Below are 25,018 nucleotides of genomic sequence, written 5' to 3' on the forward strand. Positions count from 1 at the left end.
ATCTCATTCAGATTCGATGGAGAAATCAAAAGATTTACAGACAAGCAAAAGCTAAGAGGGCTTCCCTGGTGGCTCAGTGGTTGAGAGTCCGCCTGCCAATGCAGGGGACATGGGTTCGTGCCCCAGTCCGGGAAGATCCCACATGCCGCGGAGCAGCTGGGCCTGTGAGCCATGGCCGCTGAGCCTGAGCATCCGGAGACTGTGCTCAGCAATGGGAGAGGCCACAACAGTGAGAGGCCCGCGTACCGCAAAAAAAAAAAAAAAAAAAGCTAAGCGAATTCGGCACCACCAAACCAGCTCTACAACAAATGCTAAAGGAACTTCTCTAAGTGGGAAACACAAGAGAAGAAAAGGACCTACAAAAACAAACCCATAACAATTAAGAAAATGGTACTAGGAACATACATATCGATAATTACCTTAAACGTGAATGGATTAAATACTCTAATCAAAAGACACAGGCTCACTGAATGGATACAAAAACAAGACCCATATATATGCTGTCTACAAGAGACCCACTTCAGACCTAGGGACACATACAGACTGGAAGTGAGGGGATGGAAAAAGATATTCCATGCAAATGGAAATCAAAAGAAAGCTGGAGTAGCAATATTCATATCAGATAAAATAGACTTTAAAATAAAGAATGTTACAAGAGACAAGGAAGGACACTACATAATGATCAAGGGATTAATCCAAGAAGATATAACAATTATAAATATATATGCACCCAACATAGGAGCACCTCAATACATAAGGCAACTGCTAACAGCTATAAAAGAGGAAATTGACAGTAACAAAATAATAGTGGGGGACTTTAACACCTCACTTACACCAATGGACAGATCATCCAAACAGAAAATTAATAAGGAAAAACAGCTTTAAATGACACAATAGACCAGATAGATTTAATTGATATTTATAGGACATTCCATCCAAAAAGAGCATATTATACTTTCTTCTCAAGTGCACACAGAACATTCTCCAGGATAGATCACATCTTGGGTCACAAATCAAGCCTCGGTAAATTTAAGAAAATTGAAATCATATCAAGCATCTTTTCCAACCACAACGCTATGAGATTAGAAATCAATTACAGGGGAAAAAAAACATGAAACCACAAACACATGGAGGCTAAACAATATGTTACTAAATAACCAAGAGATCACTGAAGAAATCAAAGAGGAAATCAAAAAATACCTAGAGACAAATTACAATGAAAACACGATGATCCAACACCTATGGGATGTAGCAAAAGCAGTTCTAAGAGGGAAGTTTATAGCAATACAAGCCTACCTAAGAAACAAGAAAAATCTCTAATAAACAATCTAATCTTACACCTAAAGGAACTAGAGAAAGAAGAACAAACAAAACCCAAAGTTAATAGAAGGAAAGAAATCATAAAGATCTGAGCAGAAATAAATAGAAACAAAGAAAACAATAGCAAATATCAATAAAACTAAAAGCTGGTTCTTTGAGAAGATAAACAAAATTGATAAACCTTTAGCCAGACTCATCAAGAAAAAGAGGGAGAGGACTCAAATCAATAAAATTAGAAATGAAGAAGAAGTTACAATGGACACTGCAGAAATACAAAGCATCCTAAGAGACTACTACAAGCAACTCTATGTCAACAAAATGGACAACCTGGAAGAAATGGAAAAATTCTTAGAAAGGTATAAACTTCCAAGACTGAACCAGGAAGAAATAGAAAATATGAACAGACCAATCACAAGTAATGAAATTGAAACTGTCATTAAAAATCTTCCAACAAACAGAAGTCCAGGACCAGACGGCTTCACAGGTGAATTCCATCAAACATTTAGAGAAGAGCTAACACCCATCCTTCTCAAACTCTTCCAAAATATTGCAGAGGAAGAAACACTCCCAAACTCATTCTATGAGGCCACCATCACCCTGATATCAAAACCAGACAGATACTACAAAAAAAGAAAATTACAGATCAATATCACTCATGAATATAGATGCAAAAAATCCTCAACAAAGTACTAGCAAACAGAATCCAACAACACATTACAAGGGTCATACACCATGATCAAGTGTGATTTATCCCAGGGATGCAAGGATTTTTCAATATACGCAAATCAATCAATGTGATATACCATATAAACAAATTGAAGAATAAAAACCATATGATCATCTCAATACATGCAGAAAAAGCTTTTGACAAAATTCAACACCTATTTATGATAACAACTCTCCAGAAAGTGGGCATAGAGGGAACCTACCTCAACATAATAAAGGCCATATACGACAAACCCACAGCAAACATCATTCTCAATGGTGAAAAATTGAAACCATTTCCTCTAAGATAAGGAACAAGGATGTCCGCTCTCACCACTATTATTCAACACAGTTTTGGAAGTCCTAGCCACAGCAATCAGAGAAGAAAAAGAACCAAAAGGAATACAAATTGGAAAAGAAGAAGGAAAACTGTCACTGTTTGCAGATGACATGATACTATACATAGTGAAACCTAAAGGTGCCACCAGAAAATTTCTAGAGCTAATCAATGAATTTGGTGAAGTTGCAGGATACAAAATTAACACACAGAAATCTCTTGCATTCCTATACACTAACAACAAAAGATCAGAAAGAGAAATTAAGGAAACACTCTCATTCACCATTGCAACAAAAAGAATAAAATACCTAGGAATAAACCTGCCTCAGGAGGTAAAAGACCTGTACTCAGAAAACTATCAGACACTGATGAAAGAAATCAAAGATGATACAAACAGATGGAGAGATATACCATGTTCTTGGATTGGAAGAATTAATATTGTGAAAATGACTACACTACCCAAAGCAATCTACAGATTCAATGCAATCCCTATCAAATTACCAGTGCCATTTTTTACAGAACTAGAACAAAAAATCTTAAAATTCGTATGGAAACACAAAAGACCCCGAATAGCCAAAGCAGTCTTAAAGGAAAAAAATGGAGCTGGAGGAATCAGACTCCCTGACTTCAGACTATACTACAAAGCTACAGTAATCAAAACAATATATTACTGGCACAAAACAGAAATATAGATCAATGGAATAGGATAGAAAGCCCAGAGATAAACCCATGCACCTATGGTCAACTAACCTATGACAAAGGAGGCAAGGATATACAATGGAGCAAAGAGAGTCTCTTCAATAAGTGGTGCTGGGAAAACTGGACAGGTACATGTAAAAGAACACTCCCTAACACCATACATAAAAATAAACTCAAAATGGATTAGAGACCTAAATGTAAGACTGGACACTATAAAACTCTTAGAGGAAAACATAGGAAGAACACTCTTTGACATAAATCACAGCAAGATCTTTTTTGATCCACCTCCTAGAGTAATGGAAATAAAAACAAAAATAAACAAATGGGACTTAATGAAACTTAAAAGCTTTTGCAAAGCAAAGGAAACTACAAACAAGACGAAAAGACAACCCTCAGAATGGGAGAAAATATTTGCAAACAAATCAACAGACAAAGGATTAATATCCAAAATATATAAACAGCTTATGCAGCTCAATATTAAAAAAACAAACAATCCAATCCAAAAATGGGCAGAAGACCTAAATAGACATTTCTCCAAAGGAGACTTACAGATAGCCAAGAAGCACATGAAAAGCTGCTCAACATCACTAATCATTAGAGAAATGTAAATCAAAACTACAATGAGGTATCACCTCACACCAGTTAGAATGGGCATCATCAGAAAATGTACAAACAACAAATGCTGGAGTGGGTGTGGAAAAAAGGGAACCCTCTTGCACTGTTGGTGGGAATGTAAATTGATACAGCCACTATGGAGAACAGTATGGAGATTCCTTAAAAAACTAAAAATAGAATTACCATATGACCCAGCAATCCCACTACTGGGCATATACCCAGAGAAAACCATAATTCAAAAAGATACATGCACCCCAAATGTTCATTGCAGCACTATTTACAATATCCAGGTCATGGAAGCAACCTAAATGCCTGTTGACAGATGAATGGATAAAGAAGATGTGGTACATATATACAATGGAATATTACTCAGCCATAAAAAGGAACGAAATTGGATCATTTGTAGAGACATGGATGGCTCTAGAGACTGTCATACAGAGTGAAGTAAGTCAGAAAGAGAAAAACAAATATCGTATATTAAGGCATATATGTGGAACCTAGAAAAATGGTACAGATGAACTGGTTTGCAGGGCAGAAATAGAGACACAGATGTAGAGAACAAACGTATGGACACCAAGGCTGGAAAGTGGTGGGGGGGTGGTGTGATGAATTGGGAGATTGGGATTGACATATATACACTAGTATGTATAAAAAAGATAGCTAATAAGAACCTGCTGTATAAAAAAAAATTAAATTAAATTAAAAAATAAAAATAAAAAGGAAAAAACCCCAAAACTGAGCCCAGAGAGAACAAGGAGGAGCCTTGCCCAAAGTCACACGGTGAGTTGGGGTAACACCACCAGGACTTGGATCCTGTCATCAGGCCTGTGCCCCACAGCTGTCTCTCTGAATGCGCTCAGAGCTCCCTGAGGGCAAAGGGGTGTCCCTCCTAGACTGTCTTCTCTCAGCGGTCCATCCATCAGGCTGATGCTTCCAAGAAGGGTTGGGGTGTCTCCCCACTCTGCCTGGTCCAGGTCTTTGTACACCTGAGGAGCTGACACGCCCTGTCATTGTTGGTCCAATATTTACTGAGGGCCTACTATGTGCAGGGATTCCTCGCCCTTCAGGTGCTTCCACTCCTGCAGGGAGATGTTACAGGGAGTAGAAAGGTGTTTCATCAGAAGTCCTAACTCTGTGCCTTAGGCTGGGCATATCAGGCGAAGCTGCCCAAAGAAAGGGCTTTCGGCGGGAACTTAAATAAGTTAGGGGAGCAGAGGTGGGGTGGAGCTCCCCAGGCAGAGAGATGAAGATGGGGAAGGTCAGGTGTGTCCCCACCAGAAGCATCCTTGAGAGGTGGGCTGTGTGGGTTTAAGTGGCTTCAGGGTTGGGCCGCACGCTCTCGCTGGGAAACTCGGGTGCTCCTGCTACAACTTGCCCCCTCCCTCTCAGGTCAGCCAGTTCCAGACTGGGAAGCTTGTGGCCCAAGGCAGCCGGAAGTGGAAACTGCTCAGCTGGAGCGCTTGCTGAGCAACGACGTCTGCTCTCTGGGCCTCCGAGTTCCCATCAGCACGAAAACCACAGGAACTCCCAAGACTGTCGTCACCGGTGTGGGTGACCACTCTCGCCGCCACGTGCAACACGTGTACGCCATTGGGTAGAGGCTGCTGGCGCCCGGCCAGGCGGGCGCGATGGGCGGGCGGCGGCCTAGTCCTGGGCCCGGAGCCCCAAGCGAAGGCCCACTGCCGCCCGCCGCCGCCCCGCCCTCCCCCGGCTCGGGGCGGAGCCTCCGCCTGGCCGCCCCTTTATCTGCCCGCTTGTAGCCGGGATGCAGAGGGCCGCCGAGGGCCGCCGGGTCGCAGTCGGGCCTCCTTTTGCAACTCGGTACCGGGCTGGGGGAAAAGTGGGAGGGACGGGCGGCGGGCAGAGGGGGCTCTCCCCGCGGGGCGGAGCGCGGGGAGTTGTGTGCAGCCGAAACTCGGGGCTAGGTGAGGTGGGGGCACGTGGGGAGGGAGTGGGAGGCTGACAGCGGGGATCAGCTAGAGTGGGGGCGCCACTGAGGAGGGACTGGAGCAGGAAGGAGGAGCGGAGCTGGAGGCCGAGAGTCTCAGGGAGGAGTGGGAGGAGACTGGAGGAGAGGGGCCATCAGAGCCGGAGGGAAGCGCATCTGTGAGGGAGTGAGCAGAGGCGAGAGCTGGCCTGGGAGGGCCGTGGTGTCTTGGAAGAGAATAGGCACGCAGCATGCTCCTTCCACTAAAGGAGGAATCTAGTGAGATTCTGGGGGCAAAAAGGGGCGTGAGTACCTGGAACTGGGTGATGTGAGGGGCTCCCATTTGGGAAACCGGAAACAGTGGTAAGAGCGCTGCTGGGGCTCAGAGGGGCTCTTGCTCCAAAGCAGCTTAGGTCCCGTGGGAGGAGGAAGCCTCCTTTGGTGTCGGGAGAGCATGAGGTTTCCTCCCACTCAGTGAGGGAAGAACTTGCCTCAAGACTATAGGCTTTGAGGACCTCTAGAGGTTTCCCTGGGGCATGCTACCGGCCCCCCCCTCCCCCTCCACTCCGCCCCAAGCCTGGTGGGAGTGAGAGGTCAGGTCAGGCCAAGGCTGGGGAGTTTGAGTTAGATGTATTCTCAGGGCCTGGCTGGCTGCTCCTAGGTGGATGTCCCATTAGAGATGGACTCAGCCTCCCATCATGTGGTTTGTGCCACCGCTGAGCCCCTTAGTGAGAGGCTGCTTTTCCCCAGCCTCAGTTTCCCTGCCAAGAGGTCAGTGGTGAAACTGGTCAGTGGTAAAACCCAGGTCCCTTTTCTGTCCCCCTGGGCTGGAAACTAGCTAGTTCACCCAACCTCTCTGGGCCTGCTTTCCTCCACCAGGTGCTTCCTTTTCCTCAGAACAGTTCTGAGTCTGAGAGCCTAGGAATTCTTTTAAGAGTGATTTATTTCATGCTGATCACACTTTCCAGTACAAATGGAAGCCCAAAGTGCAGTTACAAAAACAAAAGCGTTTTCTGTTCAGTTTTGGAAGACATGGAGGAAACTTTTCTTTAAACACGTTGGGTAGAACTGGGGAATTGGTTTGCATTGAGGGAGGTGACCCAGTTGCTGAGATATCAAGAAGCCAGCCAGGGATGAAAACTTTGCTTGTACAATCTGTGGCCACCCACTGGGTGCCTGGGAGTTGACCACAGCAGTTGAAGGGCAAGAGCACTGGTTTTGGAGTAAGATGTGCTCTGCCATCCTGCCTCACTCTGGGGCTGTGACAACAGCTTAGCCACAGGTTCAAAGAGTTGCTGAGAGGGAGAGGTGAAATGTGTGTAAACGTTCTTTGTAAACAGCAAGCTACTGTAAATTATTAATGTTAGTGCCTAGTCTTATTATTATTTTTTTTTTTTAATTTTTGCAGTACGCGGGCCTCTCACTGTTGTGGCCGCCCCCGTTGCGGAGCACAGGCTCCGGACGCGCAGGCTCAGCGGCCATGGCTCACGGGCCTAGCCGCTGCGCGGCATGTGGGATCTTCCCGGACCGGGGCACGAACCCGCGTCCCCTGCATGGGCAGGTGGACTCTGAACCACTGCGCCACCAGGGAAGCCCAGTGCCTAGTCTTATTAATAATATTTCAGGCTCTGCCATATTGTGTCATCCTTGTCAGGACCCCTCAAGAGGGTTTACCTCTGGCAGCCCCATTGTTAACACTGGTCTGGCTTTTTTGTTATTTTTATCTAATGAGGTTAAACTTCGCCTTTCATGGCAAGATAAAGTTGTCTTTAAGGGAGTTCCTGAAACATCAGGGCCCAGAGAAGCAACAATGAATATTTTGCATGCCAGGAAGGAGGCAAAAGAGGAAGTAGAATTATAATCAAATGATACTTAAAAGAGTTAGGTGCTTTTTAGTTAGGCTGTTAAGCTCCAAATGGGCAGGGTATTAATACCCTTAGGGGTTACCCTTAGCTGTTAATTAGCTGGACTATTAGTTCTATGAGGGCGGTGTTTTAACTGCTTTGTTCACTGCAGAAGTTTCAGCTCTTGACACACAGTAAGCCTAAAACAAATATTGCTGGAATGTCTCAGGCACTGAAGGGCCCTTTGAAGTCATTGGTGAATTTACTCTGTCCTTTGACATTTGGAGAAACAGGGTCAAGCACGGAAGGGACTTGTCCAGGGTCACACTGAGATTGAGTGGCTGAGTCAGGACTAGAATCCAACAAAGATAGTGGAGCCCATGCTGTGCCAGAGCCAACACCTAGCTAGCATCTGTGACTTTGTTTTGCTTGAGGTAGCTATTATTATCCTCCGATTTCAAATGAAGAAACAGGCCCAGAGAGGTAAAGGGACTTTAGCAAAGTCACACAGCTGGTAAGTTCCAGACCTGAAATCCCATCCTCACATAAAAATGGGGGACCTGGGTTCTCTTGAAATATCTGCCCGAGGTGAGAGGTAGGTGCCCTCCCTGGGGGGAGCAGCTCTCTCCAGTTCTTCATGGTTACCACCTGGGTGGCTTCTCTCTGGGCTGGATTTTCCTGGGCCCAAGGGCATTTCATTTGTGTGGGTGAGCCCTGTCAGGGCAGGGAGCCTATCTGCCTCGTTCACCATGTGCCCCTGTCTTGTGCCTGGCATATAGTAAACACTGAGTAAAATCTGTGGGATGGGTATAACCCAGGGCTCTCCCACTCCAAAGCCTATTCATTACCCCACCCCCACAACTTGGTCTGCTGTTTTGCCCCCAGAGGTATCAGGGGGAGACCAGGAGGAACTAGGGGTGGCAAGCCTTGGTTGAGGAAGGAGGTGAGGAGGTTGACCTTGAGTTTAGAGAAGGGGAATGTGAATTGGGAGGGCTGGGGAGTTAGGAGAGGAGGGGAGGAAGGTGCTGCTCAGATTGACAGAATTCCCACCTGGGCCCTGGAGATTCCAGTTCTGAAGTTCAGCCAACCCAGGAGCCTCCCAAACCTGCAAGACATGCCCCAACCAGGCCACAGGCCTTTTGCATTACCTGCTAGCACAGTCTACCCCCTCTACCCTCCTGCTCTGGGATGGGGCTCCTGGGGCTGCTGAGCTTGAGGCCCTTTTCTCTGGGAATTTCACTTCCCAGCCACTTCTCTTGGGTCAGTGGGCAAGTGCAAATCTTCAGAGCCCTGTGAATCCAGGGAGGTTACTCTGAATGGTCTTTGCTGAGAACACGTTAATTATTAAACTCCAACCAAATTCCCTTGGTCCCTAAATGCATCCTCAGAGAAGGGTAAAGATTTAAAGAGACAGTTAACTTTCTAAGGCCTCCAACCTTAAGGAACCAGCTATCAAGGGCTAAAAGAGGACCGAGTTTTTTAGAGAACCCCAAGTAAATTTTTCAAGCTGGGAATATTTTAAATACTAATACTCAGGCTGGGGATATTTCAAATACTACTACTCTTAATAATAATAATTACTACTACTATTAGTAATTAATACTAATAATAGGAATCATTTATTGAATCCCTAAACAGTGCTAAAACTGTTCTCATAAATTGAATCTTTGTAGCAATCTATGAGGTAGATAATATAATTCTTATGTGGGAGCTGAGGATCAGAGAAGGTGAGACACTTGTCTTAGGTCACACAGCTAGTATATTATGGAATCAGGAGTCAAACCTGGTTTGTCCAAATCTGAAGTCCATCTCCTTCACGAGCCTTTATAGTGTCTCTTTTCTCCTTGGTTCCTAACTTCCTTTCATTGTGATTCCCAGTGAGTAGAGGACAGAAGCCAGTCAAGTTTGCCTCACATCCATGAACCAGGCCCTGGACACCTGGTCTCAGCCTAGCTTTGCCCGCCTTGCTGTGTGATCTTGGGTAAGTCACAACATTTCAGCTAGCCCTCGGTTTCCCCAAATGTTTCATGCCAAGGTTAACCACGAGCTTCCTTCTGCAGCTGAGGCCTGGCTAGGGATGCAGAGTTTAGCCTGGATTTGACCAACGTGGGAGTGGTGATCGGGGGAGGGGAGAGGGTGGAGGTTGTCTTTAGCCCCACCCTCTGGTGACATCACACAAGACCCCTATAGTCCCTGGAAGCCCCACCCCTATAGACCCTCACCTGTGGAAGTGCCACCCAGTGCTTGGCATCTGGCGAATTTGCCCTGTTCCACAGCAGAAGTCATCAGCCCCTGGGTTCAAGAGAAATCCTTAGGTAACCAGTGCAATTAGGGAGACTTGGAGGGGGGCCATGGAGGTGTACTGGATTGGGGTGGGGTGCCTGGAACAGCCAGGTTCTGGCAGCCTGGTGGGCAGACTACTCAAAGGATGCCCTGAGGGTGCCCTCTGAATACTCACCCTCATCCTTCTGGCTCTTGCTAGACTCCTGCCCCTGCTTCTTTCCCCTGGATCCAGTGCCCCTTTCCATGGAGTCAGGAGATGGGAACTAACTCTGAAAACAGAGCTATTCAAATGGAATGGGGCCACTGGTCTAAAGGTCTAAAGGAAATAGGGCAACTTGACCTCTGTCATCCCAGTATGCAGCCTCTGGGTTCTGTGCTTAGGGCCCACTGTGTCTGGGGGAGGGGAAGGGCTGCGAGTGAGCTATCGCCCACCTGAGGAGGTAGCTGTGAGCCAGGGCTTCATTGGTGCAGAGAGAGTGGGTAGCTGGCAACTGGGTGAGTCTGAGGTCCCTGGATGCAAGTCAGTTGCTAGAAGCCTAAGGAAATAATTTATGGGAAAGGACCTGGTTGCCTGCTTTAGACCAGTGTTTTCCAAAGTAGTTCTTTGGGATGCAGTTAGGTGTGACAAGAAGCAGGGCAGCAGGAGTGGCTGAGAGTATCTGTGCTTTGCAGTCGGGGAGCTGGGTCCGGATCCTGGCTCCATCTCTCTCTCTCCCTCTCTCTGTATGGCCTTGGCTAAGGAGCTCCCAACCTCTCTGAATTTCACTCAACAACAAAATGGGCATAGTAATACCTACCTTACAGGCTAGTTATGAGAATTAATTGCAACAAGGCTATGAAGAGTGAGCATATAGTAAACACTACATTTCAGCTAGCTTTATAATATAATCATTACTGGGAAAGGAATCCTTGGTCATGTAAGCTTGGCAAATGTAGGTTCAACAAAGTGAAGCAGGCTTCTTTGGTGCAAACCTTCTCCGAGTCTTTAATATGCTGTTATTACTTGGGAAGTTCTAAGAGTGGGATGTGGAGCATCGGACTGGACTTAACAGATCACAGGGACTCAGGAACTAAGGCACCATCGAATGTCATCATTCCCTGGTCTTTGCCCTCATGGTGGAATGGAAACGTGGCTGGATTGGGCAACTCTGGGGAAGGGCTTGCTGTCTCTGGGCTCTTGTTTTCTCAATGTAAAACAAAAGAGCTGCGAGATGCTTTCAGAGGCCTTTTCTGGTCCCCTGAAGTTCTGAGTTGGGAAGACAAAGTTGTAGACAAGGGTAAAGGCCAGACTGTTGAGGCTAAAGCCCTGTCTCTTGGGGAGGAGAAGAAATCCAGTGCTGGCTCCTCAACCAGGGGAGTTCTTATGCTCTGGACAGAAGTGGCCCCACTAATTAGTTCATCAGCAAGGTCTTCTTCCTAAACCTGCCAGGCTGTCTGGGAATAGAAAGTAGTGGTGTAATGACATTTAATTCTTTCCTCCCTACCAGATGAGGAAAGGCCAGAGACCAGAGCTGACTCCAGAATGTAATGCAGGAGGAGCTCAGGGATGCAAATCAGGCTCGGGGTGTGGAGGTGTGTGGGCTGGGGGCTTGTCTTGATGTTGCATTTGCATAGCAAGCACATTGCATTTACTTGGACCATGTGCGAATTATTGGGTGGCTTTGGGGGTGATCACGGTGCTGGTGGTGGCGGGGAACTTGAGTGCAGATCTTCTTGCCTCTTAGAATGACTGGTGCAAAGGAAGTTGCAATAAATATCTGATGAATGATGGACAGAGTACATCTGGCTGCTGAGTCCAATAAGCTTCTTGGGGGAGAATATGAGGGAGGGGAGTTGTCTGTCTAGCTAGTTGTCTGGCTAGTTTTTCAACAGATATTTGATTTAATGAATGAAACAGTGGATAATGATAAGCCTGAATTAAGCAATTGGTACCAGGCAAAAGCAGTATATAATTATGAAATGATTAATAGTACTTGCCACCTTGTTTTGCAAAGGGCAGTTTAAGGAAGTGGTTAAGATTGCAAACTGAGTTTATATCATGCCTCTGCCACTTCCTAGGCAGGGTACTTAACTTCTCTGTGCCTCAGTTTCCTTATCTGAAAAATGGGCATAATGATAATACCTATCTGATAGGGTGCTATGATGCTTAAATGAGTCAAATATGCATAAAGTGCTTAAGACACTGACACATAGCACATGCTGTGTAAGCATTTGCTATGCTTTGTTTTCCTCTCTGTTACCTCTACCATATCATGAAGTTCCTGAAGGCAGGGATCAAATTCTTTTCCACTCTCCTGCCCACCCCCACCTTTGGGACCCGGCACAGGACATGAAGCAGAGAAGGGGCTCAGTAAGTGTTTGCTAAATGAATGAATGTGTTTTAAATGCTAAATTGTATAACCCATTATAGATCTCCCACAGGGAGAAGTAAGGGGGCATTAAGGAAGTGCCCCGGAGGTGACAGCTTGTACTGGTTTTAAAGGATTTCAGTAGAGGGAAAGGAAGTTGGCACAGGGTCTGACATTTGGGTTAGGTGGGAAATGAGGGTGGGAGCAGGTCATGGGGTCTTGAATGCCAGGTGAGGGGTTAGATTGGATTTATTTGCAATTAGCAATGGTGGAAGGGCTGGAGGGGGGAACTTTTGATTGAGGGTGTGGCTGAGGGAAAGGGCTGTTTTTATAGGATCAGTTGTTACTAGGGTCTTTTGGGAAAAAAGTGGCTTTTTGAGTTGGGCCTTGAAGGCTATGAAGTATTATCAGGATGCTATTATGTTGTTTTTTCATTCAACAAACATTGAGCACCAGCTACCTGCTAAGCACCAGGGGTTCACAAAATAATAAGACAAACTGCCTACCCTGGAGGAGCTCACATTAACAATTTAATGCCCGTGAGAAGTATTATAATGGTCAAAGGATTGTAGGCACTCCAGTTAGAGGGATCATCATCGGAGGACCTCCAGGGAAAGTGTCACAGAAGAAATGGGTTTTGAGGGATGAATAAGAGTCTGCCAGATGGGCAAGATGAGGTAAATGGCTCAGATGGAGGGAACAGCTTGTGCAGAGCTATAGACATGTGAAACAGCAGGCCCACGGTTTTGATGAGGCTGTGGCTAGATGTGAAATGCACTGTGGTTGAGTAATAAGGCTAGGAAAGGTAGTAGGGACCAGATCATGTAGGGTGATGGAGGGTCAATGGCAGACCCTGGCCACTCTGAAGGAGTTAAAGGTAGAGGCAGCAGGTCTGTTAGCAAGGTCATTGTCAGGTAAACACTGATGGCAACATGAACACAGGAGAAAACAATGAGAGTTGCTGTATAGAGCCTGGACTGGAAAGAAGTAGGATGACATAGTGAGCCTCTTTAACACATGCCTCAAACATTTACTGAACACCTACTATGTGCCAGGCACTGTTCTAGGCACTCGAGATACAACAGGGAGAAGAACAATCATGAGTCAGAGCTGAGCTCTCCCTTAGGACAACTCCCCTCCTCTTAAACTCAGTGTAGGGATAAGGGGGTGGGGAAGAGCACAGCCCCCCAGCTGCTGCTCATGGGGCAGGAGGGTGAGGACACCAGCCCCCTAACCTTGCTCGGGCCTCTCTCCCAGCTCCTCGCCGCGCCCACAGCCATGGCCACAATGGTGGCCCAGAAGCTCAGCCACCTCCTGCCCAGTTTGCGGCAGGTCCACCAGATGCCTCGGCCGTCTGTGCAGCCAGAGCCTGTGTTCACGGTGGACCGAGCCGAGGTGCCGCCCATCTTCTGGAAGCCATACATCTATGTGGGCTACCGGCCGCTGCATAAGACCTGGCGCTTCTACTTCCGCACACTGTTCCAGCAGCACAACGAGGCGGTGAACGTCTGGACCCACCTGCTGGCGGCCCTGTTGCTGCTGCTGCGGCTGGCCATCTTTGTGGGGACCGTGGACTTCCGGGGAGACCTGCACGCCCTGCCCCTCTTCATCATTGTTCTTGCCTCCGTCACCTACCTCTCCCTCAGTGCCTTGGCTCACCTCCTGCAGGCCAAGTCCGAGTTCTGGCATTACAGCTTCTTCTTCCTGGACTACGTGGGTGTGGCTGTGTACCAGTTTGGCAGTGCCCTGGCACACTTCTACTATGCCATTGAGCCCGCCTGGCATGCCCAGGTGCAGACCTTTTACCTGCCCATGGCTGCCTTTCTCGCCTGGCTTTCCTGCACTGGCTCCTGCTACAACAAGTACATCCAGAAGCCCGGCCTGCTGGGCCGCACTTGCCAGGAGGTGCCTTCGGCACTGGCCTACGCACTGGACATCAGCCCCGTGGTGCACCGCATCCTCGTGTCCCCCAACCCTGCCACGGACGACCCGGCTCTTCTCTACCACAAATGCCAGGTGGTCTTCTTTCTGCTGGCGGCCACTTTCTTCTCTGCCTTCGTGCCTGAGCGCTGGTTCCCTGGCAGCTGCCATGTCTTTGGGCAGGGCCACCAGCTCTTCCATGTCTTCTTGGTACTGTGCACGCTGGCTCAGCTGGAGGCCGTGGCGCTGGACTACGAGGCCCGGCGGCCCATCTATGAGCCTCTGCACACCCGCTGGCCCCACAACTTCTCCGGCCTCTTCTTGCTTACTGTAGGCAGCAGCATCCTCACTGCATTCCTTCTGAGCCAGCTGGTACGGTGCAAACTCAGTCTCGATCGGAAGACCCAGTGAAGGGGGGTGGCAGCTTTTAGGGAGGGAGGTATAGTGGGGGCCCAAGGGTCTGGGCTTGGCTCCAGATGGGAACAAGGCCTGGTAAAATTGTTTGTGTCTGGCCCGCAGTGACTTCTCTGTGCACGCCTCAGCTGCCAAGGGGGGGCACTGGCCAGTCCTTGGATTTGAGGATTGGCTGGAGCTGCTGGGGTCCACTTCAGGGCCTGCCCCAGCTCCCTGCCCTGCGAGAGGGAAAGAGAGAGATGTGGGGCACCCTGGTTTGCCTCCCCCCATTGCCTCTCACTTAGGGGTGAGGATGGAGGATCAGCTGGGGCCAAGACCCTGGCCTGGGCCTTCCAGATTATCTCTGAGGGGTTGAAGTTGGGATTTAGGTCAGAGTCAAATCTGAGCTGAGAGATAGAGGAAGCGTCAGCAACTGCCCTCTACCCAGATTTCACTGGTGGATAGGGAAAGGGCAGGCCCAAAATATGTGCAGGATCTTACCATTCTTGAACCCCAGCCTGAAGTTTTGGTGCTGCAGAGAGCCCCCAAAGATAGAAGATTGTGCCAGGCAGAAATGGATCCAGTGCCCCATGCCTCTTCAGCCACTATCCCAGACAGTGAGCCCTGACCCTCCTACCTCTGGCCTCTACGTCCCACACATCCTGTTCCCAGTGTCTTTCCTGGTTCCCTTGTTCATGATTCAGTGTTTATCCATTCAGTGTTTCTTGGGCCTCTGCTCAGAGGCAGGCCACTGACTGGGCTCCGTGGATCAATGCAGGATGGTAAAGGCTTTAATATCGGAATGAACTGTCAGGGGAAGCACTGAGGAGGGAATAATTAGTGTTGCCTGGGATCCTCAGGGTCTTGGGTTGGGGAGGGTGAATAGGAGTTTACAGATGGAGAAGAGGAAGGGCATTCCAGGTAGAGGGAAAAACCTGTCCAAAGGCCAAGAGGTATGGAAGAAGGAGTTCACTGCGGCTGGAATTAGGAGTGGTCTGGACTCTCGTGTCCTGGATACAATAAAGTGACTGTGATAAGAGCTGCCTCTTTGCTTTTTGTCTCCTATCCTAGAGAGGGAGCCCTGGTGCCCCTTGAATCTGTTCACTGTGTTGGAGGAGGTTTTCATGGGGAGGCTGGAGGTGGGCATAGGGAGGAGGGGACAGATCCTGTCTTATCTTTGCCTGGGGGTGGGGTTGGGGTCTTATTCACTATATATGTGAACTTTTTTTTTTGGTAGGAAAGGTGGGGCAGTTTTATTACTAAATAAGTTTTAGAAGTTAAAAGAATGTGTTTTAAAATACATGATTTGACAGAGATTTCACTTTTTGGTTTTTCAATCAAGGAAGATCTTATATGTTAACTTTTATGATATTGTTATATGTTAATGTTTACAGTGTTGCCTTTTCCACAGTACATAAGCAATGTATGGTAATATATGTACAGTGAAGGAAAATTAGGAAGTACAGGTAAGAAAAGCAAAAAAACCCCTGAATGAATAAGAAATGTCACTCCACTGCTAAAATATCCTGTTATACATATAGTACATCTATGGAGATTGTGGTTATGGTTGCCAGCATTTCTGCATCTCTGAGGGGCTCTCAGAATTTACAAAGTACTTTCACAAACCTTATTTGATCCTATTTAAAATCCAAGGCCACACAGTAAGCGAGAAAAGCAATACTGAAAGCTAATTCTTGACTGCAAATTTTTAGTTTTATTCTACTTAATGTTTTCTAAATCTTCTCCCATGAGGTTTCATAGTTATACTTAGCTTTTTGTTTCTTGTTTTGAATTACAAAAGTAATCCATTTAAGGTAGCACTGAGGACCCCAGCTTGGCAGTTGGCGGATCAGCGCCTCCTCTCCTCTTCCTTTTGAGATGTTCCTGAGGATTCAGCGATAAGACAAGGAAAACCCTGAGCCCTGATAGTTATCAGTAAGAAAGTGCAACTAACTCAGCAAAAAGAAAATGTGCACTCCTTGTGCAGTGTCGCGAACGCGTTCACACAGCACAGTTCTGGAATACAACTTCTGAATGAGAAAACCAGCAAGAACGTGGCCTTGGTAACATTAAGGGGTCAGGCTGGCAGGGTTTAGGGAAGGGGCGGGGCTTGGGCCGGGGCGGAGCTGACGCTGGGGGCGGTGCCTGAGCGGGGGCGGCCGCGGCGTAGCTCCGCTCCCAGCGTTGGCGCGAGATTCGAACGTCGGCGGAGTCAGTTATGGCGGTTCCCTGAGGCGGCCGGACCCCCACTCCGTTATCCCGTAGTCTTAGTCTCCTCAGTGGCCATGAGGCGCAGAGGCCCGAAGGAGGAGGAGGCCTGCGGCGTGTGGCTGGACGCGGCGGCGCTGAAGAGGCGGAAAACGCAGGTAGGGCGTTGAGGCGAGAGAGGGTGTTGGGGGAGGGGTTAGAGGCCCGGAGGTGTGAGAAGTGAGGAGTTTGGGAGGACCTGGATGTGATGTGGAGATAGACTCGGGGACCGAGAGCGAATAGCTTTGGCTATTCATGGGAGAGAGGGGCTGGAGTCTGAAGAAGGTTGAAAAATGGGGTTTGGGAAGGGTGGAGAGAAAATGGGGGCGGAAGGCAGGCAGGCTGGCGGGGGGAGCGGTGGGGTGTGTGTGGAGAGACCGGGGCAGCGAGGTTTCGAGGTGAGGGAAGAGGGTGGAGAGAAAATTTGCTCCGAGGAGCGTAATGCAGCAGACCCCTTAACTCGGAGTCCCTTCAAGACGGTAGCACAGGCTGAAATACGGAGGGGTGGGTGCATATGCAAACTTCGGAAGTTCTCGCCCCGAGGTCCGTTTCTTCCCTACTTGTCAGGTTGCCGGCCATCTACCTGCCCAGAGCATGTAACTTTAGGGGAAAAAGAAGAAGAGACGGGGAGGGGAGCTGGCCTAATATTTATTAAGCATCCGCTGGGTGCCACATACTGTATTAAGTATTTAATATGTGGAAACTGAGGTGAGGTAGTGAACCCGGGTTCACCCAACTAGGAGAACTGGAAAGCCCACCCAGGTTTGGCACATGCGCAAGATTCTCTGTGAGTCATTACAAAGAAACAAAAGTATGGGATAATAACAGTTAATGTTTATTGAGCATTTTAAGCTGGACACTGTGCTGGAATTTGTTGAGTTATCTTATTTGGTGGAATTCTATGTAGTAGTAATATAGTGATACCCATTTTACACATGAAAAACAGGCTCAAAGCAGACAGTAACGGCAGAGTTCTTGCTCTTAAGTTGCTTACAGTCTTGTGGGGAAGAAAAGATGTACAGATAATAGCAATATGTAATTTATTGATTACTTTCTATGTGTCAGGCACTTTGCTGGGACGTTACATGCCTTATCAGTGGCAGGTACTTAAAATTCAATGAAGTAGGTACTGTCATTATCTCTGTTTTATATTTTTCATATATATTTGGTCTTTGTCTTTGGTTCTTGGCTCACAGCTCCTAAAACCCTTGGAATTTCCTGTGTTATGAGTGATAATGGTGTCTTTTATATTTAATGAGGTGACTTTTGGAAAGCCCTTAGGTAACCTAAGGATGGGCTGGTTGCCAGGAAAGCCATCCACGTGATTAGAGGGTTGGAACTTTCACTCCCTCCATTCCCCTACCTCTAAGGAGAGAAGGGCTGGAGATTGAATTCAGTTGCCAATGGCCATTGCCTAAATCAATCATGTCTATGTAATAAAGCCTCCATTAAAAACCCAAATGGACAGGGTTCAGAGAGTTTCCAGGTTGGTGAACATGTGGAGGTGCAGGGAGAGTGGCGCGCCTGGAGAGGGCATGGAAGCCCCGTACCCCTTCCCACATACCTTGCCCTATGCATCTCTTCTATCTGGCTGTTCCTGAGTTATATCCTTTTATAATAAACCGGTGATCTAGCAAGTAAAATGTTCCTGTGAGCCACTCTAGCAGTTGAACCTAAGGAGGGGGTTGTGGGGACCTCTGATCTATAGCCAGCTGGTCAGAAGTATAGTTAATAACCTGGATTTGGGATTGGCATCCTGAGTAGGAGGGGGTTGTTGGAACCCTGAATCTATAGCCAATTGGTCAGAAGCACAGATAATAGATAGATAGATAGATAAATAAATATATGGATGTATTTCCCCCACAAATGAGATTATATCAGACAGTTTGTTCTGCTACTCACCTTTCACTAAATATATGATGGAGCACTTTCCATGTGAGACATACGGGTTTTAGTATGGGTTTTTAAAAAGACCATTTTGGGACGTCCCAGGTGGTCCAGTGGCTAAGGCTCAGCGCTCCCAATGCAGAGGGCCTGGAGGTAAAAAGATTTAGGGCTTCCCTGGTGGCGCAGTGGTTGAGAGTCCACCTGCCAATGCAGGGGACACGGGTTCGTGCCCCGGTCCGGGAGGATCCCACATGCCGTGGAGTGGCTGGGCCCGTGAGCCATGGCTGCTGGGCCTGCGCGTCCGGAGCCTGTGCTCTGCAACGGGAGAGGCCACAACAGTGAGAGGCCCGCGTACCGCAAAAAAAAAAAAAGATTTAGCATTTGATTTGTATATTTGCTGTCTCTTAAGTGTATTATATTTAAAATGTCATTATAACTTAGAAAATAATTTCTGTTTCTTCTTCATCTATGATGCAGTTTAGTTCCCTACCCTTGAGATATGTAGCAGAGAAGGAGAAGTGGACATAACTAAGAGGGAGACGGAAATGCAAAGATATCAGAAATCTTGGCCAAGTCATCAGTGGTTTCTCCGCCAGCCTTGGAGGAGCACTGAATGCCACTCTGACATTCTGCAACTTTATTAACTTTCAGTCCATCAGCAAATGCTATGGACTGTGCCTTCAAATGTATTTAGAATGTCATCCTTTCCTACTGTTTCTACTGCTGCCACCTGAGCCAGAGTGACCCTTTGCTCACTGTTAAGTTTAAAACCATCTAGTGGTTTCTTACCTTCTAGTAAAACCCAAAATCTTTTTAATACCCATAAGACACCATCTGGTCTTGTGTGCCCTCTTATGCCTTTTAGACCTCATCTACTCTTCGCTCTGCCTCTGCTCCAACCATACTGGCCTTGCTGTCTTTCAAGGCAAGTACATCTGTGCTTGGGACTTTTATATACCTGTGCCTGAAGTGCAAAGGGATTAGAGAGCCACATTTCTCTGCTCCTTCATTTGTTCAAATGTGAACTTAACTGAGTTTTTTCTTAACCATCCTTTCCCTTATCCTCTACTCTCCATACTTCTAACTACCTTAATCTTGCTTTGTTTTTCTCCATAGCACTTTTCACCATCAGACATATTATATGCTGCATATTTACTTTTTCATTTATTGTCTTTCTTCCCCTACTAGAATGAAAGTTCCATTAGGCAGTCCTTCAGAAACTTTCTGGCATGTAATAGGTGCTCAGTAAATATTTATTGAATGAGCAAATGAGTGAATGGGTTAATCTATCTGGTGGGCTTGGCTTTCAGAAATGCAAATGGAATGGAGCAGTGGGTGGCAGCTGGAAGGACTTTGAAGGGAATGCTAGTGAAAGCTTGAAGAGCTTTTAAAGAACTGTTTCTAGAAGTCTGATGACCTTTGAGGAGGCTGTGGGTGAGGGTTTAAAGGAAAGTGAGAAAAATCTTGGAAACTGGTTACGTGTTGACAAAGTTTAGCAACACTGTTGGCTGTAGTAAAGTGGAAGGTAGAAAATGTACCTAATGAACTGGATGATGTAGCCAAGGAGATTTCCAGGCAGAGTGTTAAATGTGCTAGCTGGGTTTTTTTTGGCTGGTTATAGCAGAAAGCTAGAGGAGAGAGAGAAGCTGAAGGAAGGTCTGTTAAAAAGAAGCATAGCCTAGCTGGTTTTTGAAAATTCCCAGCCTCTCCAGGCAGCACACAGTGGCATTTATTTATTTAGTTAGTTACTTATATTAAACTAAAAAAAATTGTAGTTGCTGTACAATATTATATAAGTTAAAGGTGTACAATATAGTGATTCACAGTTTTTAAAGGTTATACTTCATTTATAGTTATAAAATACTGGCTATATTCCCTTTGTTGTACAATATATCCTTGTAGCTTATTTTATTTTGTTTATTTATTTTTTAATAGATCTTTATTGGAGTATAATTGCTTCACAATACTGTGTTTGTTTCTGTTGTACACCAAAGTGAATCAGCCATATGCATACATATGTCCCCATATCCCCTCCCTCTTGAGCCTCCCTCCCATCCTCCCTACCCCACCCATCTAGGTCATCGCAAAGCACAGAGTTGATCTCCCTGTGCTATGCTGCTATTCCCACTAGCTAACTATTTTACATTCAGTAGTGTATATATGTCAATGCTACTCTCACTTTGCCCCAGCTTCCCCCTCCCACCCCATGTCCTCAGGTCCATTCTCTGTGTCTACATCTTTATTCCTGCTCTGCAACTAGGTTCATCAGTACCATTTTTTTCTTTTTTTTTTAGATTCCATATATATGTGTAAGAATACGGTATTTTTCTCTTTCTGACTTACTTCACTCTGTATGACAGACTCTAGGTCCATCCACCTCACTACAAATAACTCAATTTTGTTTCTTTTTATGGCTGAGTAATATTTCATTATATATATGTGCCACATCTTCTTTATCCATTCATCTGTCGATGGACACTTAGGTTGGTGCCATGTCCTGGCTGTTGTAAGTAGTGCTGCAGTGAACATTGTGGTACATGTCTCTCTTTTTAAAATTTATTTATTTTTGGCTGCTTTGGGTCTTTGTTGCTGTGCGTGAGCTTTCTCTAGTTGCAGTGAGCGGGGGCTACTCTTTATTGCGGTGTGTGGGCTTCTCATTGCGGTGGCTTCTCTTTGTTGTGGAGCACGAGCTTTAGGCGTGTAGGCTTCAGTAGCTGTGGCATGTGGGCTCAGTAGTTGTGGCTCACGGGCTCAAGAGCACAGGCTCAGTAGTTGTGGCACACTGATTTAGTTGCTCCGTGACATGTGGGATCTTCCTGGACTGGGGCACAAACCTGCATCCCCTGCATCGACAGGCAGACTCTCAACCACTGTGCCACCAGGGAAGCCCTGTTTCTAGATTTTTGATAATAGCCATCATGACTGGCGTGAGGTGATACCTCACTGTAGTTTTGATATGCATTTCTCTAATAATTAGTGATGTTGAGCATCTTTTCATGTGCCTCTTGGCCATCTGTATGTCTTCCTTGGTGAAATGTCTATTTAGGTCTTCTGCCCATTTTTTAATTGGATTGTTTTGTTTTTTTGATATTGAGCTCCATGAGCTATTTCTATATTTTGGAAATTAATCCTTTGTCCATTGTTTCATTTGCAAATATTTTCTCCCATTCTGAGAGTTGTCTTTTTGTCTTGTTTATGGTTTCCTTTGCTGTGCAAAAGCTTTTAAGTTTGATTAAGTCCCATTTGTTTATTTTGGGTTTTATTTCCATTACTCTAGAAGGTGGGTCAAAAAAGATCTTGCTGTGGTTTATGTCAAAGAGTGTTTTTCCTGTGTTTTCCTCTAAGAGTTTTAGAGTGTCTGGTCTTACATTTAGGTCTTTAATCCATTCGGAGTTTATTTTTGTGTATGGTGTTAGATGGTGTTCTAATATCATTCTTTTACATGTAGCTGTCCAGTTTTCCCAGCACCACTTATTGAAGAGGCTGTCCTTTCTCCATTGTATGTTCTTGCCTCCTTTGTCGTAAATTAGGTGACCATATGTGCGTGGGTTTATCTCTGGGCATTCTATCCTGTACCATTGATCTATATTTCTGTTTTTGTGCCAGTACCATACTGTCTTGATTACTGTAACTTTGTGGTATAGTTTGAAGTCAGGGAGCCTGATTCCTCCAACCATGTTTTTCTTTCTCAAGATTGCTTTGGATATTTGGGGTCTTTTATGTTTCCATACGAATTGTAAAATTTTTTGTTCTAGTTCTGTGAAGAATGCCATTGGTAGTTTGATAGGGATTGCATTGAATCTGTAGATTGCTTTGGGTAGCATAGTCATTTTCACAATATTGATTCTTCCAATCCAAGAACATGGTATATTTCTCCATCTGTTTACGTCATCTTTGATTTCTTTCATCAGTGTTTTATAGTTTTCTGAGTACAGGTCTTTTGCCTCCTGAGGCAGGTTTATTCCTAGGTATTTTATTCTTTTTGTTGTGATGGTAAATGGGATTGTTTCCTTAATTTCTCTTTGTGATTTTTCATTGTTGGTGTATAGGAATGCTGGTGATTTCTGTGCATTAATTTTGTATCCCGCAGCCTTACCAAATGCATTGATTAGTTCTAGTAGTTTTCTGGTGGCATATTTAGGATTTTCTGTGTATACAGTGATGCAAACAGTGACAGTTTTACTTCTTCTTTTCCAATTTGTATTCCTTTCATTTCTTTTTCTTCTCTGATTGCTGTGGCTAGGACTTCCAAAACTATGTTGAATAAGAGTGGCGAGAGTGGACATCCTTGTCTTGTTCCTGATCTTAGTGGAGATGCTTTCAGTTTGTCACCATTGAGTATGATGCTAGGTGTGGGTTTGTCGTATATGGCCTTTATTATGTTGACGTAGGTTCCCTCTGTGCCCATTTTCTGGAGAGTTGTTATCATAAATGGGTGTTGAATTTTGTCAAAAGCTTTTTCTGCATCTATTGAGAGGATCATACGGTTTTTATTCAATTTGTTAATGTGGTGTATCACATTGATTGATTTGTGTATATTGAAGAATCCTTGCACACCTGGGATAAATCCCACTTGATCATGGTGTATGATCCTTTTAATGTGTTGTTCGATTTCTTTTGCTAGTATTTTGTTCAGGATTTTTGCATATGTGTTCATCAGTGATATTGGTCATTAATTTTATTTTTTTGTGATATCTTTTTCTGGTTTTGTTATCAGGGTGATGGTGGCTTCGTAGAATGATTTTGGGAGTGTTTCTACCTCTGCAATTTTTTGGAAGAGTTTGAGAAGGACTGGTGTTTGCTCTTTGAATGTTTGGTAGAATTCTCCTGTGAAGCCATCTAGTCCTGGACTTCCGTTTGTTGGAAGATTTTTAATTACGGTTTCAGTTTCATTACTTGTGATAGGTCTGTTTATATTTTCTAATTCTTCCTGGTTCAGTCTTGGAAAATTGTACCTCTCCAAGAATTTGTCCGTTTCTTCGTGGTTGTCCATTTTATTGGCATATAGTTGTTTGTAGTAGTCTCTTATAATCCTTTGTATTTCTACAGTGTCAGTTGTGATTTCTCTTTTTTCATTTCTAATTTTATTGATTTGAGTCCTCTCCCTTTTTTTCTTGATGAGTCTGGGTAAGGGTTTATCATTTTTGTTTATCTTCTCAAGGAACCAGCTTTTAGTTTAATTGGTCTTTGCTATTGTTTTCTTTGTTTCTATTTCATTTATTTCTGCTCTGATTTTTATGATTTCTTTCCCTCTACTGACTTTGGGTTTTCTTTGTTCTTCTTTCTCTAGTTTTTTTTTTTTTTTTTGTGGTACATGGGCCTCTCACTGCTGTGGCCTCTCCTGTTGCGGAGCACAGGCTCTGGGCGTGCAGGCTCAGTGGCCATGGCTCACGGGCCCAGCTGCTCTGCGGCATGTGGGATCCTCCTGGACCAGGGCACGAACCCGCGTCCCCTGCATCAGCAGGTGGACTCTCAACCACTGCGCCACCAGGGAAGCCCTCTCTAGTTGTTTTAAGTGTTGGGTTAGATAGTTTATTTGAGATTTTTCTTGTTTCTTTTCTTTTTCTTTTTTAAGGATTTTTTTTAAACATCTTTATTGGGGTATAATTGCTTTACAATGGTGTGTTAGTTTCTGCTTTATAACAAAGTGATCAGTTATACATATACATATGTTCCCATATCTCTTCCCTCTTGCGTCTCCCTCCCTCCCACCCTTCCTATCCCACCCCTCCAGGCTGTCACAAAGCCCCAAGCCGAAATCCCTGTGCCGTGCGGCTGCTTCCCACTAGCTATCTACCTTACGTTTGTTAGTGTGTATATGTCCATGACTCTCTCTCGCCCTGTCACAGGTCACCCTTCCCCCTCCCCATATCCTCAAGTCTGTTCTCCAGTAGGTCTGTGTCTTTATTCCTGTCTTACCCCTAGGTTCTTCATGACATTTTTTTCCCTTAAATTCCATATATATGTGTTAGCATACGGTATTTGTCTTTTTCTTTCTGACTTACTTCACTCTGTATGACAGACTCTAGGTCTATCCACCTCATTACAAATAGCTCAATTTCGTTTCTTTTTATAGCTGAGTAATATTCCATTGTATATATGTGCCACATCTTCTTTATCCATTCATCCGATGATGGGCACTTAGGTTGTTTCCATCTCCGGGCTATTGTAAATAGAGCTGCAGTGAACATTTTGGTACATGACTGTTTTTGAATTTTGGTTTTCTCAGGGTATATGCCCAGTAGTGGGATTGCTGGGTCATATGGTAGTTCTATTTTTAGTTTGTTAAGGAACCTCCATACTGTTCTCCATAGTGGCTGAACCAATTCACATTCCCACCAGCAGTGCAAGAGTGTTCCCTTTTCTCCACACCCTCTCCAGCATTTATTGTTTCTAGATTTTTTGATGATGGCCATTCTGACTGGTGTGAGATGATATTTCATTGTAGTTTTGATTTGCATTTCTCTAATGATTAATGATGTTGAGCATTCTT

The 25,018-nt window shown here is 45.5% G+C and overlaps 2 protein-coding genes across 4 annotated transcripts in view; both read left to right on the top strand.

Annotated features, from left to right (window-relative positions):
* The first annotated feature begins 5,430 nt into the window (after positions 1 to 5,430).
* Positions 5,431 to 15,420, top strand: PAQR7 (progestin and adipoQ receptor family member 7). Of its 3 annotated transcripts, XM_082856669.1 has the most exons (3): positions 5,431 to 5,497; positions 9,326 to 9,428; positions 13,336 to 15,420. In XM_082856669.1, exon 3 carries the CDS (start codon positions 13,357 to 13,359, stop codon positions 14,407 to 14,409), a length of 1,053 nt encoding a protein of 350 aa, XP_082712795.1. In that variant the 5' UTR covers positions 5,431 to 5,497; positions 9,326 to 9,428; positions 13,336 to 13,356; the 3' UTR covers positions 14,410 to 15,420. The 3 variants fall into 3 exon arrangements, with proteins under 3 accessions (XP_082712795.1, XP_082712796.1, XP_082712794.1); XM_082856670.1 differs by lacking the exons at positions 5,431 to 5,497; positions 9,326 to 9,428 and adding an exon at positions 5,503 to 5,601; XM_082856668.1 differs by lacking the exon at positions 5,431 to 5,497 and having other exon boundaries at positions 8,268 to 9,428.
* A 1,256-nt stretch (positions 15,421 to 16,676) lies between these two features.
* Positions 16,677 to 25,018, top strand: part of AUNIP (aurora kinase A and ninein interacting protein) — a gene marked incomplete at both ends in the record, with an annotated part of 36,577 nt that continues 28,235 nt past the window's right edge. Inside the window, one exon of the mRNA XM_082833164.1 lies at positions 16,677 to 16,757. Within this exon, the coding sequence (XP_082689290.1) occupies positions 16,677 to 16,757 (81 nt within the window). The remainder of the gene's footprint in view (positions 16,758 to 25,018) is intronic.

Source organism: Leucopleurus acutus (genome assembly GCF_964270905.1).
Source record: "Leucopleurus acutus genome assembly, chromosome: 2".
Lineage (NCBI taxonomy): Eukaryota > Metazoa > Chordata > Mammalia > Artiodactyla > Delphinidae > Leucopleurus > Leucopleurus acutus.